Below are 23,826 nucleotides of genomic sequence, written 5' to 3'. Positions count from 1 at the left end.
CTAATCATGTGAAGGTTTAAATTATTAGATATGTACATAGACAATTATATGTGTATGGGCAAATAACCACAAAGAGAAAAAAAGAAGAAGAGGAGAATGGTATCGGTCAATGTGTCCAATTTAAAATATATGTTTTTATATATACTAAAGTATATTAATTAGATTTAATTATGATTTTTTTCTATAACATTCAGCCTTATAATTTAATCTTGAATTATGGTTTCTTTCCTATTACATTCAACCTTATAATATGTTCTTTCTAATTTAACCAAAACATACAAAAAGTATAAAGACCTGAGCATATTTAACCCAAACATAAGTACATACTACAAACTGTTGGCCAAAAAATAAATTCATACAAAATACAATTACTGAAACCTTACTACACTATATAACAATTGGTCTCCACCCTCTGATTATGATATTCAAACAGCTCCACTTTCATAATCCTTGTTTTAGGCTCCACCGTAATTTCAATAAATTTCAAAGAGCAATCCTCATTAATTAAAACCTATGAATAGCAACTACAAAAAAAATAACTTCCATGTGTGCCGAGCAACGTACCATTATTACAGATATTATAATTTATTTATAAATAATGTCATTCCAAATTCATCAAATCTATCACCTACGACCAAAACCAACCAAGAATAGAAAAAGCAGACTCAAAATATAGCTAAATTCCTTCTTCCTGATCCTCTCGTTGTCCTACCTTTTCCTTCCCTTCATTTTCTCTGATGCCAGAAAGGATGCTCTCATCGAAGGATGGATGCTGATCAAGAACATCAAGGATCTGCACGTGACAGAGATCATAGAATTTGCCGTCGATGACCATAACACGCAGTTAAAGGGGATTTGAAGTTGGAAGAGCTAGTGAAAGGCGAGTCTTAGGTGATCACCAGGATCAATTGCAAGTTGGTTCTGCAGGCAAAGGACGGAACAACTGATAACTCATACGAGGCTGTGGTTTGGGAGAAGGCGTGATTGAAATTCAGGAAGCTTACCTCCTTGACCCTCGTCAAGGGTTAGAATATTTTATTATATAATAATATAGATGTTCATGTATGTTATCATTTTTCTGTTACTTAACTGAGTGGAGAATAAAATATTGGTAATACACTGTTTGGGTTTTTAAATTTTGACATTAAGAATTTGCTTTTACCCTCTCTTTTTTTTTTCTCATTTCTCGTATAGTAGATATTCTTATGTTCATATATTTTAAAAAGATTAAAAAGGAAAAAGAAAATATTTATTTCTCATAAAATAATGATATCATTTGGGAGTTGAGTTTGATGGTAGAGGAGTAATGGTATTGTTGAAGTCTAACAATGAGATGTAGTGTGGTGATTACTTATGTTATCCTTTAATTATATAGTTGGGGTTCAATTTTCACTTATGAAAATAGAGCACATTACTTTCTTAGAAAAGCAACTAAGACGAATTGTTGATACATTATTTTCATGATGTGAATGTTATTTACAATCTCTTATAGAAAGTTGATATTAGGTAATAGATTATCGATGTTCTATTTTTATCAACTATCCAAGTTGATACTAGTTGCATAAATTTTTTAAATATTTCATTGTGCAACCAACACTTTTTGTAAAAAAATTATATTAACTTTTTTTAATTAAATAATAAAAATTACAAAATATCACAAAACTATTTAATTATCTTTTTATCACCATTTGATTAATGTAAAAATAACAATAAGCAATAATTCAAAATAATTAAATAAAAAATTAAAACTAAATAATTAAATTTCTATTTTGTAACTTTTCCCAAAATGGAAATTCACTGATAATTAAATCACCGTTAATATATTTTACCAAAAAAAGATGGAGTGATATGGGGCGTTGGATCGGTGGGCTCGACACACAAAGAGGCGGAGATCCCAACCAAAGTGAAGTTAGGTTTGGTAGTAGTAGGTCACTCAACTCATCTCTTATTCTGTCTGACTGACTCTAAGGAGAACAAAGAAGAAGAGAAAAAGAGACAAAGGCCTTAGCTTAGCTTGGGCCTTCCCCCAAAAAGAGAAAAATGTTGTCCATTCGATCCCTTACTACTACCAAGTTGGTGGTGAGAAGCTGTAGTTACTACTATTCTTCTTCCACTGCATCGGCTGCGGCTGTTGAAGCTGAGAGAACTATCCGGGAAGGCCCTAGGAACGACTGGACTCGCCAACAGATCGACTCCATCTACCATTCTCCCCTTCTTGATCTCCTTTTCCGTGGAGTCTGTCTCCTTCTCTCCTTTCCTCTTCTTATTTTTACATCTTATCTGTGACACATGGCTCTAAATCTTATCTACTTCATCCTAGGCTCAAGTTCACAGATATGCTCATAACTTCAGAGAGGTGCAGCAGTGTACTCTCCTCTCAATCAAGACTGGTGGATGTAGCGAGGATTGTTCCTATTGCCCTCAATCCTCTAGGTACCATACTGGCCTAAAGCCCCACAAGCTCATGACCAAGGATGCCGTTATGCAGGCAGCTAAACAGGTTACCACCTTTTTTTCTTTTCTTTTAAGTTTCATTTTTGTATTCCAGTTTTTCTCATCATTGCTGAAACTAGTAGGGGCTGGTTAGTTTTGAATTAGTATTTATAGATCGCAGTGTATTCCCTTTTTACATAAATTGGTACTGCAATTTAACTTTGCAATGTAAGACGTTTATTACCACTTTGCAATTTAATGCTTATGCCGTGCACCCTAACTGCCTCACTGTGCTCTTTTCTGGTTAAATACCGACAAATTTTGAGTTAATGAGGGACCTTCTTCTTTTCCTTTTCTGGGGAAAGCATTACTCTCCACTTTTTTCTTGTTTCATTGGCATTTAGTCAAATTATTAACTGACGCAGTAGGAAACTTTTACATGGAGGACATAATAGAATTCTTATACCTGCACTAGGTTAGTTTCTTACTGTCTTCCGCTCCTACTCATACAATACGTATAAACTGCTATATAATGTACTTTGAGCCATGGTTTGTGTGAATTATACTTCTTGTAGCATGGTATTAGTGATTTGTATATTTTTGGCAGGCTAAAGAGGCTGGTAGTACACGCTTTTGCATGGGTGCAGCATGGAGAGACACAGTCGGAAGGAAAACTAACTTCAACCATATTCTTGAATATGTAAAAGAAATTAGGTAATAATGCATCATTGATGTCAGATTGCTTTTAGTGAAAGTCAGAGCTCGAGTAATTGTTTTTTATGATGCGACTTTTGTTACCTAGAATATAGCATACATTTCAAGTGAACTTGATTCTGTGAAGTTATTAAAACAATTGGTAAGATGCTTGTCTTCCGCATGAATATCTGAAAAACACCCACAATCTTCAGTGAAAAAACATTTGTAAACTTTATTTTCTTTTCTTATATAGTAGTATATATATGTGTGTGTGTATTTCATAGAATGCTGAGGTTATTATGTTTTGAACAGCATTCTTTAAAGGTTTTCTTCTTCTTTTTCTTCCATTTTCAAATGTTTTGATCATGCCATTGCTCTAATTAATATTTGTCTCTAAGATATTTTTTCATTTTTCCATCAAAAGTTAAACAACATTTGAAGTGTCTATTGTTTACCAGGGATATGGGGATGGAGGTGTGTTGCACTTTGGGCATGCTGGAGAAGCAGCAAGCACTTGAACTTAAGAAGGCAGGTCTTACAGCTTACAACCATAATCTCGATACTTCAAAAGAATATTATCCCAACGTTATTACAACAAGAACCTATGATGAGCGGTTGGAAACCCTTCAACATGTCCGTGAAGCAGGAATTAATGTCTGTTCAGGTGATTGTTTAAACATTATAATATATCATAACTGAAAGCATTCTTTCACCATATGATTTGTTATCTAGTCATTTAGCCCTATAAGTCAATAATGTCCAAGTTTCTTTATCTTCTTTATCATCTTCCTGTTGAGAAGGTTGAACTGATGTAGAAAGGAGAAAAACTGTTTTAGTTGGTTATTCATGTGGAGTTGGCAAGAAATTCACAACTGGGTTTCTGGTTTGGCACTATTGTCTTTTAAAATCCTTTTGAGTAAATTTAACAATGCTACGTTAACCTCTGGATAAGCTTTATCATTAAGCTTCTATATATATCCTGAGTTTTATCTAATGAATATTACTTATATTTTCTTCTAAGTGAAATAATGCTAATTTACTTAACTTTTAACAGGGGGCATTATAGGGCTTGGAGAAGCAGTAGAGGACCGGGTTGGTTTATTGCACACATTGGCTACACTCCCCACTCACCCAGAGAGTGTTCCCATTAATGCCTTGGTTGCAGTGAAAGGCACACCTCTTCAAGATCAAAAGGTAATTCCAACCTCGACAGATAATGTGCAACACTGGCATTGGAACTTGTTTCATTTTTCTTTTTTTTTTTTTCTTTCCATGTTTTCATCTTTATTGCTATAATGGTACCACTAAGTACAGATTCGATGATGTGTGCACCAGTATGACTTTTGTGCTATCTTGTAATAAAAATACAAGAGAACAACTTTCACTCAGTCAATAAAACTCTTTGTTTAGTGAAGATAGAAATCAGCAGTTTGCAGTCCATAAAACTGTGTTTAGTAACTTTAATGGTTGTTTTTCTGTTTGATTCCTTATGGTTTTAGTATATTTTTTGGTTGATTTTCTCTGACCAATGTAATTGAGGACCTCTGCTGTCTGAGGCAGTGTCCGAACGTTTCTTCTTTGGAATGAAGTTCCAAGTCCCTCACTTCCAAGTTAAATTTTGAAAGAAGATAGTATAAATTCTCCTGCCAATTTGCTTCCTCTTGCTTACACTTGTTTTCCTCTATCTACTTGTTTCAACCCATTTGTTCTTGGTTTGAGCAAACTTCATATTTGATACAGAACATTTCTTTCATCAGAGAGAAAAATGGAACTAGGATATTTCTAGATTGCATCTCTAACCTTTGTCTTGCTCACTCTAAAGCTCTGCACTCTTGAATGCTACAGGTGCTGCTCTGTCATTTGGTTCTTTCCTCCCTTTGTTTTAGTCCACATTCACCACTACAGCTTGAAGCTTTTTTCTTTTTAATAAAGAATATCTGATATGTATATAGTTTTAGGCACTATCACCAGTTTTTACATTCTTACTTTCAAAAGGCATCATTTGCTTATGGTTTTGGATATGCTAGCACTTTGCGTTAACTGGACATGAAAGTGTATCGAATTAGGGTTTGTGCTCGACTCATTTATATCCAAATTTCTAAAGTGCTTTTTCATAAATTTGGATGGTTGGACCTGCATACCCTTATCAATCTGACGTGTGGGACAACTTCATGGATAATGAAGAGCTGGAGCAGCATAAGCCAGCAGTCTAGTTGTAAAGATGAGTGGAAATCTGTGTGCAAGCATCTTATATTTATTCAATATTGGTGTGGATTGTAAATGCACTGAAATTGAAATAGATTAAGTTTACACCTTATGTTTTGGTTGTGCATTAGAATTATTTAGTGAGTTTGAGAATGAGTGGCTTAATTAATATTTCTCATCACTTGGTCAGCCAGTGGAAATATGGGAGATGATTCGGATGATTGCCTCTGCTCGAATAGTGATGCCGAAATCAATGGTCAGGTTGTCAGCTGGCAGAGTTCGGTTCTCTATGCCAGAGCAGGCGTTATGTTTTCTTGCTGGTGCAAATTCTATCTTCACTGGTGAGAAGCTATTGACAACTCCTAACAATGATTATGATGCTGATCAAGTCATGTTCAAAATCCTTGGACTGATTCCAAAAGCTCCCAGTTTTTCTGAGGAAGAAGCAGAAAATTGTGATGAAGCTGTTTCAACTTCAGGTTGATTTAAAGCAGTGCCTTCTTGATGTAGTTGTAGCATTGTGTTCAGTGACCTTTTTCGTTGTAATGTTTGTTAGTTATTAGCTGTAAGGAATTGCCTGCGCAATAATAAATGGCAATGAGCTCTTTTGTTGTCCAGGGTAGAAGTGTCGAAGGCTTAGTCTAATGCAGTGAAAGACTTGTGACATGTATTTATTTGATAATTAAAAAAAGAAGATTAGAGTTAACGTCTAAAAATTTATTCTACAAGGTATTGTTGGCATGGACTTGGTCTCCCAAGTCATATTCCTAAACATGCAAATGGTTGCCTATGCAAATTGTAATGCACGTGGATGGTGGTTAGATGCCAAACTGTGTGTTAGCAAACCAAAACAAAGCAAATTCTACAGTGCAGTAGTGTTGCTGAATGGGAAAGGCAAGGCTTTGATTCCCATGCACCAGCCATTTTTGCACGACACTGAAGAATTAGAAACTAATAGCGATAAGAGAGACGAGCGAAGGAGAGTTATGCAAACTATTGGTCAAAGTTGATGGTTGGCAGACCTCTATTAGAGATTGGAAACAAACAAAATAAAGAGCATGCAAGTAGAGTGCGGATCAACTCCTGAGATGTCGATTAGATATGCATCAAATTCAAGCATGATACTTTTGAATTAAGCGGTAGAAGTATAATATTAATATTAGAAGTGACAACTATAAAAATACACCTGGGAAAGAAGCACCATGCCAGGTTGCTGTGGAGACCGTATCCCTAACCCTGCGTGTTCTGATAGTGAACCTCAGGCAACCGCAATAGCAGATTGGCTAATTTGGAATATCCGATGTGACAAGGGTATTTGATTCCTTTCCTTTAAATTCATAGGAACCGAAAGAATAAAGGAAAAAGTATATGCCAGAAGAGTAGAACCCAAGTCATGTCAATAATATTGTAGCAAGATCTTTTATGCATAATTTTAGCTGGTCTCCTGCCTTTTAAATGTGTATGAATGCGGCATTGCCAAGCAAAGTCATACTTGAATAGAATGATATATGTGTGTGTGTGTGATCAACAAAAACTAGCCATGCAAGGCAGATCAATCTGCGCTAGCCATGAAGAAGAAGAAAGCAAATTATTCTCTTATTGTTTTCTCTATTTATTAAGTCACAAACTCTGGCTGCTTGCATGCCACAGACTTCTCTGATGATGACATTGCAGTTTTGTTCCTCTGGTACCCCAGTAAATATCCAGGCGAAGCATTTCATTATTCCAGGATTGGGTCGTTATGATCACAAGTACTCACCAAAGCTTCCTTCTAAGTTCCCGAAAGCATCCATATTCAACTCGCATCAAATTCCGAATCCTATTTTGCACCATCCACCAGTAAATCAGGTCCATCCTTCTTATACATTTTATGTTGGGATCTTAATTCATTGAATATTTCCATATTTCTAATTGCTTTTAATCCAATGTGTATTGTTTGTTACCGAACGTGTTTCTATAAAATAATTTTGCCTCATCCAATGGCAGAGTGTTGCTGCAATAGTATTTGGAGACGGATCAGAGTCAAGGCTTTACCCATTGACAAAGAGAAGATCAGAAGGGGCTATTCCCATAGCATCTAACTACAGACTCATTGATGCAGTTGTTAGCAACTGCATTAACAGCAACATAAATAAGATTTATGCTCTCACACAATTCAACTCTACTTCTCTCAATTCCCATCTGTCAAGAGCCTATTCTGGAGCAGGTCTAGGGAAAGAAGGGTTTGTCGAAGTGATTGCAGCATATCAGAGCCCTGAAGATCAGGGTTGGTTTCAGGTATTACACAGCAGTGTACTGAATCATATTGTATATAGTAAAACTACAATAATAAATTCAATGCTTTGAATTGTTTGTGCAAGGCACACACCTGTAGCACGTTCATGTATTAAAGCAGTAACAGTTGTCAACATAGGCACGATTTCGTGACTTGCACTTATATTTTTTCTCAACACCAGGGAACAGCTGATGCTATAAGACGATGCCTATGGGTCCTAGAAGAGTATCCAGTAGCGGAGTTTCTGGTCCTTCCTGGCCATCATCTCTATAAAATGGACTTCCAAAAGGTGATAGAATCCCATCGCAACAGAAAATCCGACATAACTATTGTTGCTTCAAATGGTATTACCAAGAGAGATCAAGACCCAGGTGTTGGTGTACTGAAAATAAATACGGAAAATCAAGTCATGCAGTATAGTTTGAAGTCAAATAAAGAACCCGTGAACTCTGCAGTAGTAAGCTGTCTTCGTGAACTTTGCTTCTCTCATTTTGATGTCGCATAATTACAATTACTAAAATTTCCTTGAGCAGAACTTGTGAAAATTGGTTTCAGGCTGAAACTTTTACCAGATGCAGTGACTCTAGTTATAGTTATATTCCAAGTATGGGAATCTACCTCATCAATAGAGCTACAATGGTAAATCTTCTGAATAATCATTTCCCCAAGGCAATGGACTTTGGGACTGAAGTGATACGAGGTGCACTATCTCTAGGAATGAAGGTCCTCGGACTTTACTAATTGTATATACAAATAAATGCATTAATTTATCCACATAGTTTCAAAAAAGTCGATGAATGACGATCTTGTCCTTTTGGTTATGGGACAGGTTGAGGCATATCTGTTTGAAGGCTATTGGGAGGACATGGGGAGCATTGAAGCATTTTACCAAGCAAATATGGAATGCATAAAGAAACTAAACACAGGATACAAGTTAGTAATTTACTTACCTATGGAAGCCTGAAAGTAGAAATAGTGCTATTATTGCATCATCGAACTGAATATTTCACTTAAAATAATGAATATGTAGACTAATAAACTAATACGAACTTTATATATATATATATATAAATTCTTTGATAACAGCTTCTGTGATAGAGATTCTCCAGTCTATACTTTACCTCGAAATCTGCCTCCTACCATCGTAAATGATGCCATGATAACAGATAGTGTGATTGGAGATGGTTGCATTCTCAACGTAAGTATAAAATTTTCTGGAGGACTCTCCAACCTCTCTCTAAAATTTGATCATAAGCGTTTCTAGTAGAAAAATATGGATGCCTTTGGTGCAGAGATCATTTTGGTGTTTTTGTTTTTGGTTTCTTAATCTGAATCCAGTTTTCATTTGTTTCTGAATCATCATTTTGACTCATTGTAAGAATAGAGGTGCAAGATCAAAAGTTCAGTGGTTGGAATGAGGACGAAAATTGGAGATGGAGCAATCATTGAAGACTCGGTGATCATGGGCTCTGACGTATATCAGGTACCGTCTTTGACGAATTAGTATGTATATTATGTGTGTATATAACTAATGATGTTTAGCTTTTAATCTTCTAAAACTTGTGGTTTTAATTGGCCAGCTTGATCATAGAAATATGAGTTAATGAAATTATCCGGAAAATTTTATTATGGAACTTTCTGACCTGAGTTGAATATATGTATGTATTGACATATCTTGACTAGTGACTGGTGTTGGTAATAGATTGAAGATGGCAGAGAGAGCAGCATTAAGAGTACGAGCGTACCGATAGGGATTGGTGAGAATACTGAAATTAGAAAAGCCATTGTAGATAAAAACGCAAGGATCGGGAAAAATGTTAAGGTATGTACGGACTCTTGCAGTCCTACTCCATTAGTTTTGCAGCTTGCCATTTGCATTACCTATTACCTATTTTGTTTTGACTTTGTGAATATATATATACACTTACGTCTGAGTGGCCAATACATTACACGGTAAGCTAGAAACACTAAATGAGATTTGGTGTTGGACGAACAGATTATCAACAAAGATAATGTGGAAGAAGGGGATAGGGAGGCCAATGGTTATATAATCAGTGGGAGAATTATGGTTGTTCTTAGAAGCGCAGAGATTCCAGACAACAGCATCTTATGATTATGACTAAGATTTCGTTCTGATTTTTCCCCCACATATACATGCATGTGATATGTACATCACAAAGCCATAACGAGGGATTTGATTATCAAAAATATTTTCATTTTTTAAAGGAAAATAGCATTTATTAAATTCACCAACACGGGAACGTGCTTTGTTATTTTGTTTTAAAATATTATTAAACTATTGGTTAAATTAAAGGCAATTAGAAAGAAGTCACACAAACCAACCGTAAACATAATGATAATCGTAACAAAATTTTTCTACAGAATTGAGCAACCATACTCCCAAATGGCTATAAATAGAAACTGAATCTAGATTTCTTCACAACAATTAGATGCCAAAAAGATTGCTAGTTTTTTAAAATATGAAACATTTTCCTCTCTTAACTATCTCATCTGTAAGTATCATATCTGTCCAGCTCTTGACTCTTTGATTTTCTGTAAACTGGATTTTATCCTCTGTGCTCAGTCGGAGGCACAGATTATTAGAACATATAGTCAATGGCTCTTCCGTTCTGTCAAATAGTAATCACCCACTGTCAAGAAGACATGTTCTCCCAGCTTCACTTCCACTGCGGGCAAGTTCTCAATGCAATCAACCTTTATCTGCAACACAACACAAAACCAGACTAGACATTCAATTGAGGCTGACCAACCCATACTAGAGTCAAACCATATATTTTTTATCACAAGCAAACCAAATCGAACCTTGCCACGGCCAAGCTGAAACTCCGACTTCAAACAGGAATGGTCCCTTGACAGAAGGTAAATCTGCAGGCCTTGTGCAAATTTAGAATTTCCTACAACCATCAATAATTCGATAACATAGAATAAGACACGAGAATACAACATTTCAGTTTGCTAACACCATATTACATGCAGCAACTGTAAAGAGCTTGAAAAGCTATATCTTTTTAATGAGCCTAGCCTAGCCTAGCCTTGATCAAACCATTTAAGCGTCAAGCACAGCTCAATTGTCATTAGCATATATGCTTTATTTATATCATATTCAATACAATAAATTTTAGTTTGAATTTGGGAGAATAACCACAACCTTGGACAAGCAATCTGAGACTATTTTCAAAAGAAATCAAAATATGACCTAATGGAAGATGTATAGTTCAAAAGAAATCAAAATTGCAATACAGCCAAATAATCTGACACTATAATTGTCAAAACAGTGTTCTGAGTGGCTGAGTTGCAATGTATTCATTTGTAGCATGAAAGATGATATTGTAAAACACAGCCTAACCTGCATATAAGTTGAGAATAGAATTTGCTTTGAAAACAAGGGCTGGTCTGACCAAGCTTATTTTAAATGACATGTTATAGATGCCATGGAAAATCTCTTCGCTAAGCACCACCTGCAATTTTTATTATGTAAGAATAAGTAAACCATAATGGGATTATGAAGAGGTAAGAAGGGTGGGGAGAGAGCGCAATTGTTCTAGAAGCATGTAGTAAGGTGTATTATCTACTAAAGATTTGGTCTCAGTTGAAACAACATAAAACCAATTACTGCCTATAAAACTGCAGGCAACTACTAAAGAATAAGTGCACCCTATCAACGAGAAAAAGGAACACTCGGTTTTCAGCTTTACTACAAATCTATGAGTATAATATTTATTGATAAGATAGGATCTTGAAATGATGGCAGGATTAAAAAATTTCATACTCCACTAATACACAAACAACAAATTACTGCATTTCATTATACTAGCCTAGGAAAAGAGATGCTGCATGTCAATCTATGAAATCAAAAAAAATTCAAGGTGCTAATACACAAACTCAAACTGATCAAACTTAACTGCATGGAGAGGCATAATGTCAGAGGAAAGCAACGGAGATCCAATTGCATCCTTAATGTAGTTTTCCTGCAACAAGATGCAACCTTGAGCTATTATATACAGCACACTGCAAATTAAGACTTATGAGAAATTGGGCATTGCAACCACTGTCAAACAATGCAAAATCTTTCACAAATAGATGATAGAAGTATACAAAAACTCCATCATGCACATGTAGGGATGGCCAAAAAAACCCAAATCCAACGGGTTCTGACCCAACCCGATCCATTAGGGTCGGATTTTTCTAAAATAATCAGATTTAGGGCAGGTTGGGTAGGGTGAATTTTGAAAAAAAATAGTCAGGTTGAGTCAGGGTCAGGTTTGAGGTAAATCCACCCCGCCCTGCACTGGATATTTACAAAAATGCCACTGATATATATATTAAGTTTTTGCTTTCAATAAATAAAGAAATATTAAGTCTAAACTCAAAAAAAAAAAAACTTATTTGCTTCAAAATAAAAATAAAACAATTAAAAAAATAATTCCATTTGCTTCAAAATAAAAAATAAAACAATTAAATTCAGGTTAGGTCGGAGTCGGGTCTCCTATTGAGTTTAGGGTTTGGGTTCAGGGCAGTTTTTTTTCTTTAACAGTCGGGGTCAGGTTGGGGTGGATGCCTGAAGGTTCGGGGTGGGCGCAAAAATTCACCCCACCCCGCCCCGTTGCCTTCCCTATGCACAAGTACACGGATGCACACACAGCTGCATTCAAACAAAAACTCTGGCAAGGGGTTTAGCCAGTCATTAATTAGCAACTACAGCTAAATCCCTGGCTAGATTTTTTTTTTTTTTTTTTGGGGGGGTCAAAACTTACCTGTGAGTTTAAAACTTGCTGGATGACTGACTTGTCTTCATCCAATGACTCAAAGTAGACCTCCACCATATCTGTCGGCTCAAGGCCAGCTTTCTTTCGTGATTTTTGAATTCTATTAACCACCTACAAAAATTGAATTAAAATGTCCAATGCCTCAGAAATAGTACCAAAAACTTTCAACTAGCTTCCTCCATAATAAAGAACAAACCTAGTTAACCGCAATATGGCATTATCGATCAACATAGGTCACCATACTTCCACAAACACAATTGCTAATTAAAAAAAATTGAGAGGAAAAAGTAATACATCTTTTTGAATTAGAATTCATATGTTATTAGCATGATGATTAATTTACCTCACGTGCAACACCAGCTTCAAACAATGACTCATCAGGACATATATCCAAAACCACCAAAACATCACCTATTACAAAGACATTATTTTAAACTGATGTATTTTCATAACATCACTTTATGGGAAGGACAGATGATAGGAATAAATCACCAATCAGAATAACATTAATAATCCTCACCATCTCCAGCTGCATCCATCTCTTTATCTGTCATGCCACCAGGATGTTTAAATTCCCGCACAAGCTGAACAATTTCAAAACAAATAAAACATTTATTTACTCAGCATGGATTTACCAAAACACTATTCTTGGCAAAGCACATCAAATTATGTAAAAACTTTAAGCAATCCAGAGAAAGTAGCCTAAACTTCTTATTCAAGAATGTATAGACAGAGAGATAAAAGCCCATAAGTTTAAAATACAGCTAATCACTTAAATTGATGCCATCACTATAAAGACTAAACAAAAGAGACGGAGGAAACGATTTTAACAAATACATTAAATTAAATTTAATAATAAACTATGCAAAACAACCCTGCATATACCAGCATAAGTCGGCATACCTTAATATCAGTCAGCTTCAAACAGTGTGTAGCAATAGTCACCTCTCCAGCTTTCGTAAGAGCTAAGATATCTTCCTGAGACATGGCTTTGATTACCTTGGCAACAGCTCCCATAGCCTTTCCTAGTCGCTTACCTAATACGCTGCAAAAAAAAAAAATAGAAAAAGCAATAAATATTAGACGAACGTGGTTCCATACTCCTTTCCTGCTCCTCTCAATTGACAGGAGGGGGAAGCGGACATTAAAGGAGCTGATAAGATAATAAGTTGCATACCTAAAATCAGGCTCTGCGCGAATGGATGCATACTTCAAAGTGTCTTTACATGTAACAAGAGACCTTATATTGAGCTCCTCCAGTACATACTACAGTAAGAGAAGATGGGGGGAGGGGAAGATGAGGAAAATAAGATACAAAAAGTCATAGAAAATATTGCCCAACCACTACATTCTTATTTCAAGACCAGCGGACAACCCAAAGGAGAAAGAAGTAATTAGAGAAGGAAGTCAACCTAAGTGGAGGCATTTAACCTTACCATTGCATCAAATTGAAACCTAACTGCCATTAAGCTACAGGAAAATTTACATACATTTGACTCACTTCCTATTCCTCCTTAAAGGATCATCTACACACAGAAAGCTTCTTTCTCTTTTAGTTTTCCCTTTCTCGTTTTTCCCATTTGATTATTTAAAAAAACCCTCAAATGCTACTTTGAGAACTTGATGAATTTTGTGTATAGACAATGACAAACAAGGAATGACAAAGAGATAACAAGTAGAGCAAGGGGCATTTATTAAACTAGAAACTGAAAAAGAACTAAAGTTTCCACAATGCACCTCTCTTAATTTGCCAACTATGTCACCAAGAAAGTCCTCATCCGGATGAACAACTACCATCTCCCTAAATTACAAAGAATGAATGGGTAAGAAGGTAAGACAGACAAGAAACATATAAGAGAAATACGAGGCAAGAGACAGCTTATAAGCAGACCTCAGAGGTGTTTTGAGAGGCTTGTTGTGACGCTCGCGAATGTTGCGGGCCAGGTCAATTATCTTCATCATTCTGGCCACACTTTCTTCAATTCGCTCCCCCCTCTAAGATAGCAATGCCATTTAATTCAGCAAAGCAGCCAAATGATTAGTTTAGAGTAGTATATACTACCTTATAATTAAGAAGATAAATTATTTTCTCAGACAAGCTCAACTACAGAGATTTTGGAGCAAAGTCCATGCAATGACCAATAAACCATTAATGAATTATACAGAACAAACGATATTAGCCTAATTACAACAAAAATAAACAATACCTTTCCTTCTTCTTGAGGGAAACTACAATAATGGATGCTTTCCTCTGCTCCATCACAGATTTTTCGCATGTTTTGATAAAGAACCTCAGTGAAGAATGGTGTAAAGGGGGCCATAACCTTACATGAAGTCAGAAGCACCTAAAACCATAGTACAAATTTCTAAGCATGCAAATAATTATATGACTGTTACTGAACACATAATAACATATTAGCAATAAATTGCCACTAGGAAAATGAGATAATAGTACATACATTATAAAGAGTAGAGAGTGCCATACGGCAGTCTTCCTCTCCAGTACGGCCTTTGAGTCTCTTACGGTTGAATCTCACATATATATTTGTGAGGTTGTCAAGAAACTTCAATAGATATGGCACCACCTAACATAATATACACGCATATATTCCTTTCAGCTCTATTACAGTGTAATATAACAGATGTACAAAACTAATGCATAGCACCTACTGAAAGAAGGTATATCTCAAATGTACCATGGTACTGCTATTCCCAAAAACAAGTATGTTATAACAATATCATAGAATCAGTATCAGATCTACCTAATCGTATCAATCTCATCACATTGTAATACACATTTCTTAAATCTTATAAAGCTGGTATGGGCAGTCAAAGTTGCTAAGCTGCTGCCAACTCTGAACGCTAAAAAAGCAACCAAAGTGTGAATTCTATTTCAAAACATAGAAAAATGTTGCCAAATTTTCCAAACTGACTTAAATATTATATTTAAGTTTTATCTTCAACATGGATGTAAGGAAATTCCAAAAGGTTGTGTTGGTTTATAGTCAGAACCGTATAAAGTCGATATGCATCCATTTCCTCTCGAACAAAATGAACAAGACTTTGAGTTGCAGAGTTTATCCATTGGTCAAGCACATTAGATGACTTCTGAATAACAGCGACAGCAATAGGAACAAATGGGGCAGAACCCTCATACTCGAGTCTTTTAGCATTCTGAACAAGGAACCTATACGCATTATACCATGGGAGAAAGACATCTTTGACCTGGGCAGATATCAAGATAACAGAATAAGAAAATGAATGTCAGAAACATGCAACATAACACGAAAACTCTTTTCAGAAGCAAGAGCTGGTATACAGCAAGCAATGCACAGAAAATACTCACAACACCAAAGACTCCATCTTTTTTAAAGCGTAAGGTTTCAGCCCGAACAACTGGGGAGTTTATAAGGTACAATCGTAAAGCATCCTGAAAAATTGAAACAAGATACATGTGTTGATGAATGAAACAAAGTTCGTGTAACTAAAATACATGTAGACCGAGAATAAGCAACTGGCCCGAATGTAGTGAATAGGAAAAAGATAAAATAAGGGTATACAGAAAATGACTTACAGCCCCATAGTCATTAATGACTTCCATGGGTGAAGGATAATTTTTCAATCTTTTACTCATCTTCTTTCCATCTTCCGCAAGGACAAGCCCGTTGCAAATGAGATTTCTAAATGCAGGTTTCCCAAATAATGCAGTTGACAACACCATAAGAGTGTAAAACCTGACAGTGTATAAGCAGTATAAAAGGAAAACAATAATTAAAAAGAAATAGGTCAGTCTAGGAAGAGAACAATGTTCAGTAAAAAGGCTATCAACTGAATTTTTGACCAACTGGATGAGATGGCAATCGAAACTCCAAAACTGTTTCACTCACCTATATACCACTTCCAACGAAAGAAAATTTAAAGGGTTATAAGACCATGCAAAATGCTTCACCATTAATCATGCATGTCAAAGAATTTTAAAACAAAAAGTTAAACCGCCATCAAGAAAATTCAGCAACTCAAAAGGCTTGCTCATTTGGTTTGCAAAACAGTCAAAAGTGCATAAGATCAGCTAAATCCACATGTACTCCAAAATCTGGTAATTATAATGAATAACAGATCTAACAGTAGGGAACAAACCATCCACGAGTTTGATCCAATCCCTCAGCCACAAAATGCCCAGGAAAATTTTTCTCAAAAAGTTCAACATTCTCAAATGGATAATGGATGTAAGCATAAGGCATTGATCCACTCTCAAACCAACAATCAAATACCTGCAAAAATAATTCAGAATAATTGAACAGAGTAAAAGACTGATGATAAGCATAAACACAAAAAAGTAAAAAGATCTGACAAATGAAGGTTTTTAGCAGAAGCTGTCTAGAAATTTAGAACTCCAACAATGTGAAATCAGCTCAAAATTAAAATTGATAAAAATTCGAAGATGGGGTTGGACACTACATCAGCAACATAGAATCTGATAGTTACTAATAATAACAGCTCTTTGCATAAAAAGAACCTAAAGTCAGCAGCCTTACATCATCTATGCGTCGTAGCACACCAAATTCTGGACCACGGCTAGAAGGTATAGTGATATGATCAATATTGTGCCGATGGAGATCAAAGACCTGAAATAATAAATTAAATTATGCACAAACCCACAAATTGCTGGGCACAGATATTTTCAATAGCAATCTAAAAGTACACACTGCAATACTTCCAAGAAACAATTGTAAACAAATGAAAACAGGATAAATTTACTGGACCCTGATACCAAAGCTAAAATAATAAAGTGGTGCCAGAAGTGATGCAAAGTGACACAAACTCTAGAACCATCATCCATTTATTATTTTAGACAATACTTAAAATTAACTACATAAACTGAAGGCACAAGGATCAATCAATAAAATAACATATTTTCTCTCTCAAAGGATTCAGTCCTTAACTCGTCAAGACTGCACTGAAATAGACCCCTACGCATTGTGTGAAAAATAAATGAAATGGAAGAACAAAAGTTTTAAATCTATCGCGACAATCCCCAGACAAGGAGAAAAGGGGACCAAATGTAGAAAGCATAGAGGCAAAAGAAAATAGATAGAGGCCAACAACATCTACCTTCCTAAAGAGTAACATCTTAGACATGGGAAAGTAAGAAAAAGTCAAACCTTAGCACCAGAAAGCCTTTCGAGTTTTTCAACAGAATCCATGACTATTACTTCCTCACCATCCTCACTAATCCACACAGGAATGGGAGTGCCCCAAAATCTACTTCGACTAATAGCCCAGTCTCTTGCATTTTCCAGCCAATTGTGAAAACGTTTATCCTGTAAAATGGCAAAACACAGAGAATATGACATTCTGAAAGAACCATGAATAGAAGATAAATTATTTTATCTGCCTCTAAGGCATTGCTCAAGCTTTTCATTGGGCTAAATCCAGACCCATGCAAACAGAATGAACACCAGATAAATTGAAAAGAGCTTCAAGTAAAAACATAATAACATCAACAGGCAGTGAAGAAAGTCATCTAACCTTCACATAATCAGGTACCCAGTAGGTCTGTTTGTTGTTATCTAATAATTGCTCTTTCAGTTGTTCCACCCGCACAAACCTAAAACATATGATACATGACTTACACAACTAGAATGCAGCAGAAAATGAAAGCAAGGAAGTAAAAGCATGGTTTCCAGAATCCTTGTGCATTATCAAAATCTCCTTTAATAGGTAAATACACAATGTAGAGATGGGCAAACAAACCAGTTAACTAATGGCCAACTATATAAGGTAAAAAAGCATGAGCTTTGTAGTGGAAAGCAAATTTAAGATGCCTACATTCACCAAATGAAGTATGTGGAAATCATGCAACCAAAACTGTAAATCCTTCAAAGTCTACAGAACTTTTCCAAGACGGGGATCACCGTTAAATGATTTCTTTGCTCGTGTCTCAATTTACAGAACATCAAACCTTGTCGAGGAAGGCAAAGCAAAAATGCAGCATTCATAAACCATCAAAGCCTGCAGCCTACTCTTCAATGCTTACACCAACTCAAAGTTGCTTATTTAAGCACAAACTAACATAGCAGTCAAAAACCATTTATAGGATAACCTTCCACTTATTGAAACTAATAATTCATTTCAACTTAGAAGAACTTCTAACGACGAACTACATATACAGCACAGATACAATTCAACTTTCATGAGCTTAATTTGATAAACAATTTCTCCATGATACACCCTTTGTCAACTAATGCCCCTCAAGGGATTTACAAGCATATGACTTGTCTGTAATGATTCCAGAAGAATCAAGTCAACCAAAAGCACATGCGTAAAGCAACTTTCTCACAGCAAGGTAAGCAGACATTGGAATGTTCAAATTTGATCAATATATTAGCATTTCCTCTCAATGTATTTGACTATATTACCATCAAGAGAATTGATAATTAAATGAGCCAACAACTGAAATTAATATCTGAGTTGTTTTTGGCAAAAATATTAGAGAAAATGCATGAAAAACAGTCATTAAAGAAGGGTAAAATAAAGTTTGCTTGTGTATAACTTGTATCTTTATTTAGCAAAGCTATAAACTAAGGTTCTTAATCTTTCGGAATAAGAGTGATAAAACCAAACATACCAGCTTGGAACAGCTCTATAAATAAGAGGAGTATCAGATCTCCAACAAAACGGATAAGAATGTGTAAAGGTTCCCTGCTTAACAAGCCTGCCTTTTGCCTGGGAAATAAAGAAGAAGATTGATGAAGTTCAAGGAGAAAGAAAAGAAAGTATAAAACATAGTAAGAAACAAATTTTAGGACATAACAACTAGATTCTTTCTTTCTTTTAAAATTTTGCTTTTTTGGCTTGTAATGGTAATAAAAACTATCATCGCTAGCTTTAAATTTGCATGGAGCTGTCAACAAAGTATAGGAGCTCCCAAATTGGTAATAAACAATTATCTCAAGTTGGGGATAGATGCTCAGCGGTTTTCCTCTTTTCTTTCAATAAGATATAATTTTGCATCAATCTGACCTTCAATGCTTCAATAATATCCTTATCAGCATCCTTAACATAACATCCACTAAAATCAGTAATTTTGCCAGTAAAGCAACCATCATCATCAACTGCTACAATCAGATTCTCACCCTACAAGGCAAAAATAGATAAATAAATGGTATATACTGAAGGGTTGTATTGATCTGAGGAAGCAAACATGATAAAAGCATGGAAATTAGTTCAATTCACATAAAAAGAGCAAACAGATATAGCGAATAAAAGAAATGAAACTAATGCTTTGATTTATCCACTAAATTTCAAAAACACAATAAATAACAAGATGTGTTTGCGATAAAAGGAAACAACAGGTGACAGAGCATCAGCAAATGTATTCAAACTGATGAAGGAGAATTAATGAGCATTCCTGCCTCAAGGACATAAATTCCTCAGAAGTTAAATTACATTTGTGATAGACAATGTGCAACCTGCAGCTCTCTCCAACTTTCTCTAGAACTTAACCTTTTAAATTACATTTGTGATAGACAATGTGCAAGCTGCAGCTCTCTCCAACTTTCTCTAGAACTTAACCTTTCTTAGGCATCAGACTTAGGCACTGATTAGTAAATGAGCAAATCCTATATTCCAACATCAAATGCAGCCAACAAAGGATACAATATGTTTAGAATCCAAGAAAATAGATTTTTGTTCAAGAATGAAATCTTTTTGGAACTGCCCAATTCATCCTCTGGTACCATGCCGCATCCCGGTTCTGATGAAATAGTATGAATACAAAAGGTATTTTGAATATGCAATTATCTTGAATGTATTAACTATATCTTTATTTTTCAATCACCTGGAAAGGGCAAAAGAAATATTTTTTCTTTCCTCAACGTTATATTAACCCATATGAAATTTTGACTATCAATGTGAAAAGAATGAATGGATCTTGTAGTTCCAGAAGCAAATGTTATTCATCTGCTTCTCATGTTCAATGGACAACCAGAGAAGAAAGTTCATAACGAAAACGTATTAGTTACACAAAAACCATCAAGCAAGAACATTATAAAGGCATGAACACCAAATGAAAATTCATGCAACATGTAACAACCTATATGTCAAAATATCAAGTCTAAACGTACATCTAAAAATTAATACATTCAGATAAAGTAATTAGGGCAAACCTTATTGATTATTTGATTCCCAATGCAAACTCGGTAATCGTCTTCACCAAATGCAGGAGCACAGTGTACAATTCCAGTACCACTGTCATCTGTCACATAATTGTCAGCAATCACCCTAAAAGCGGCATCTGAGAACTCCAAGAAGTAGTTGAACAATGGTTCATACCTGCAACATATGCATCCTCTTAGTATCCTACTACAAAGAAGCTTGTCTAGACTCAAACCAATTTTAAATATCTCAAGAGCCAGTCACAAATTTTAATGTTCTCTAGAGAGATCATAACTGGCAGCCAATTATACATCACTTAATGATGCAGATAAAAAACATTGACACGCTGCACTCCATTCCTACTTATGAAGACCAGTAGCTATAAAGACAGTAGTCTAGATATCACCCAGATGGGAATCATTGGCATATGAACCAAGTTGCATCAAACTAGAGACCACCTCTTAATGATTCCCAAGTTATTTGGTGTCCTCAAAACAAACAACTCCAGATGATAGAAAGGTGAAAATATACATCATAATTCCAAACACAAGTTTGATATTACCAATATAAATCCCAAAAAGAACTGCTAGGATAATCAATATAAAGTTCTTTTATAGTCAACTAGGACCAAGAACAGATAACCATAAGCATGAATACTCACTTTTTCCCCACTAGTGAAGCCCCAGAAAATTTTTCTAAAACTTCAAAGGAATCTGCTGCAGAATCTTTAGTCTTTTCACCAGAAGATCCTTTGCTCTTAGATTTCTTGGAATCACCAGAAGGCCCATTAGCAGCATTTGGCTTTGGTTTCTCAGTTGGAAGCTCAGACAACCTTGACTCAGCAACCACATAGATTTTTCCAGAGTACTTATTGCGAACCTGAAATTTAATTACATAACCCATATTTCTTTAGGAAGGATGTCATCTCTGTGTTTTGCATGCAGGCACGCCAACGTAAAATTTTCATACACTATGAGTTCTAAGCAATTAAGAGCAATGTAAAATGACTATGGGAAGCATGATGGAGAAGCAGATTTGTTGGGTGGGATCAGGTAACAAACTAACAAGCGATACAGCGTCATGTATGATCTAAAACTAAGACTACGCATTGCTTCAACCCCAAATGCAGTAGAAATGACATGATAAACAACTAGACCATCTCATGCTGATGACCTAAATAAGTAACAAGTGAAGGGCAACGAACCTTTACATAGACAAAATTTGCGTTGACACAAAGTGCAAGATTACTAGGAAGGGTCCATGGTGTTGTTGTCCAAGCCACGAAAGCAGCGTTATCTGGATCACCAACTATGGGGAAAGCCACCATTATTTCAGGATCAGGCACAAGCTGCACAATGAAGTGTTGTTAGACATAGTTGGAGTAAAAGGGCTGAAAAACAAGTATCTGAATTGTACTTGGAGCATTTCAGAAAGGTCATCAGAGAACTAATAGACCAAATTGTTATAGGAACTTGAGTAAAAATAACTAGAGTGACACTAAAACCAAGTAAATACCTTGTAGTTCTCACCAGCTTCAAAATTAGACAGCGGGGTCTTGCACCCAGTACTATAAGGCATGACCTACAGGACAACAAACTTTTTAATAAAGAAATTGTGAAGGAAGCAAAGGCGACAGAAACTGGGTTTTAATTGTAACCAGACCTTAAATCCTTTATAGATAAGTCCCTTTTGGTAAAGCTGAGCAAAAACCCACCACACGGACTCCATAAACTTCAAGTCCATGGTCTTATAATCATTTTTGAAATCGATCCAACGCCCAGTCCTGGTAATGATAGTCTCCCACTCCTCGACATACCTAGTGACTATACTCCTGCATTCCTCATTGTACTTATCGATACCCATCTCCAGAATTTGATCGCGGCGCTTAATTCCGAGCTTGCGGTCGATTTCGTTCTCTACGGGGAGACCATGGCAGTCCCAACCAAAACGGCGGGTGACATGATGTCCAGTCATAGACTGGAAGCGAGTGACAATATCTTTAATGGTGCCAGCGAGGATGTGGCCATAATGAGGGAGACCGGTGGCGAAGGGTGGACCGTCATAAAAGATGTATTCAGGCAAGTTTTGGGTGCGAGCCAGCTGACCCTTGAAGGCATCTATTTGGGACCAGTATGATAGTATGTGCTCCTCTTGGGAAGGGAAGGAGAAGTCCTTTCCCTCGCACACCTCCTCCATTTGATTCTTCTTCTTCTTTGAGAGCTTTTTGCTGGGTCTTTTTTGTGTGTGTATTGGGGCGGAAAGGTGGAGGCGGAGTACTGATATAGATGAGATTAAGAGCAGGGCAAACAACCCTCTGCCTCTGGTTTTTTTTCAAGGTTTATGACTCCTTTTTGGTATACAAGGTTTATGACTTTAGGTTAAGTTTTGTTATCATCCATGTGTTGAAACTGATATCTTTTGAGCATAAGTAAATAAATTACTAGTAAATTTTAAGTTTTAATATTTATGTTATTGGGGAATTATGTTTTTTCAATCCGCTTAGCCAACTGCACCCAAACAGTAATTTAGCAATTAATATGATGGAGCAGTCTACGTTGATAATAATAACATATCTTGCATCTAAGTCGATTTGATGATCAGTTTAAAAAATAAAATTTTTTAAATTTAAGTTCATATATTCATCATATTAAAAGTTGTTTTATAAAAGAAAAATTATAGAAAAGAATGAAAATAAGAATTTTTAATTGATGCATACAATATAAACAAAAATGTCATACAACAATAAAAATTTTCGAATAGCTGATTTACCATATTATAACTTTTAAAGTTGAGTAATTAAAAGTTTAATGACATCGGATGTAATTTATGCATCTTTTAAAATAGAACTATAACATTGGGTCAAGGCTATTAACTCCATTCTATCAATCGGTAAGAATTATTTTTCTTCTTCATGTTCTAAATCGATCATGGCTATTTTGGTTAGATTATTTATGGCCTCCATCTTTAGGTTGGGTGTGGTTCATTTATCTCGATTGTGGCTCAATTATCTTGATTGTAAATGATTGGATTTAATGGTTACCATATACCTATTTCATTGGTTAGATTCTAATACTCAAAAATAATATAAAAGAATCTAAAAATCTTATCACACATGTATGCATCTGTAAATACAAATTTAGAATATAAATTTGTGTTTAAAATAACATATAATAAATTGAAATTTTTATCACACACGTATATGTCGCGGGCCCTGAATTTAAACCCGTGGCAAATGCATACAAAACATTCCATAGAAGTCAACTAATTAAATGA

At 35.6% G+C, this 23,826-nt stretch overlaps 3 protein-coding genes across 3 annotated transcripts; 2 read left to right on the top strand and 1 right to left on the bottom strand.

The window, feature by feature from the left end:
• The first annotated feature begins 1,857 nt into the window (after positions 1 to 1,857).
• On the top strand, positions 1,858 to 6,050 carry LOC108467229 (biotin synthase, mitochondrial). The gene is made up of 6 exons (XM_017767818.2): positions 1,858 to 2,235; positions 2,321 to 2,500; positions 3,041 to 3,147; positions 3,588 to 3,793; positions 4,184 to 4,323; positions 5,525 to 6,050. The coding sequence occupies exons 1-6, from the start codon at positions 2,041 to 2,043 to the stop codon at positions 5,816 to 5,818; spliced, it is 1,122 nt and encodes a 373-aa protein (XP_017623307.1). The 5' UTR covers positions 1,858 to 2,040; the 3' UTR covers positions 5,819 to 6,050.
• A 736-nt stretch (positions 6,051 to 6,786) lies between these two features.
• Positions 6,787 to 9,858, top strand: LOC108466934 (inactive glucose-1-phosphate adenylyltransferase small subunit 2, chloroplastic). Its single transcript, XM_017767317.2, has 9 exons — positions 6,787 to 7,182; positions 7,321 to 7,611; positions 7,791 to 8,066; positions 8,165 to 8,332; positions 8,439 to 8,542; positions 8,696 to 8,807; positions 8,994 to 9,092; positions 9,312 to 9,431; positions 9,606 to 9,858. The coding sequence occupies exons 1-9, from the start codon at positions 6,976 to 6,978 to the stop codon at positions 9,720 to 9,722; spliced, it is 1,494 nt and encodes a 497-aa protein (XP_017622806.1). The 5' UTR covers positions 6,787 to 6,975; the 3' UTR covers positions 9,723 to 9,858.
• Positions 9,859 to 9,938: 80 nt separating this feature from the next.
• On the bottom strand, positions 9,939 to 23,052 carry LOC108466933 (isoleucine--tRNA ligase, cytoplasmic). Its single transcript, XM_017767316.2, has 27 exons — positions 22,216 to 23,052; positions 22,069 to 22,134; positions 21,758 to 21,901; positions 21,215 to 21,432; positions 20,565 to 20,730; positions 19,420 to 19,533; positions 19,025 to 19,122; positions 17,926 to 18,004; positions 17,559 to 17,717; positions 16,932 to 17,021; positions 16,534 to 16,667; positions 15,971 to 16,130; positions 15,743 to 15,826; positions 15,409 to 15,621; positions 14,856 to 14,981; positions 14,604 to 14,741; positions 14,288 to 14,391; positions 14,134 to 14,197; positions 13,574 to 13,662; positions 13,300 to 13,441; positions 12,917 to 12,980; positions 12,740 to 12,807; positions 12,385 to 12,507; positions 11,533 to 11,598; positions 10,977 to 11,088; positions 10,433 to 10,524; positions 9,939 to 10,330 (listed from the first exon to the last, which is right to left on the bottom strand). Exons 1-27 carry the CDS (start codon positions 22,747 to 22,749, stop codon positions 10,223 to 10,225), a joined length of 3,555 nt encoding a protein of 1,184 aa, XP_017622805.1. The 5' UTR covers positions 22,750 to 23,052; the 3' UTR covers positions 9,939 to 10,222.
• Between the last annotated feature and the right edge of the window lie 774 nt (positions 23,053 to 23,826).

Source organism: Gossypium arboreum, chromosome 2 (genome assembly GCF_025698485.1).
Source record: "Gossypium arboreum isolate Shixiya-1 chromosome 2, ASM2569848v2, whole genome shotgun sequence".
In the NCBI taxonomy this organism is placed as follows: Eukaryota; Viridiplantae; Streptophyta; class Magnoliopsida; order Malvales; family Malvaceae; genus Gossypium; species Gossypium arboreum.
This window is presented reverse-complemented; position numbering and strand designations above follow the sequence as displayed.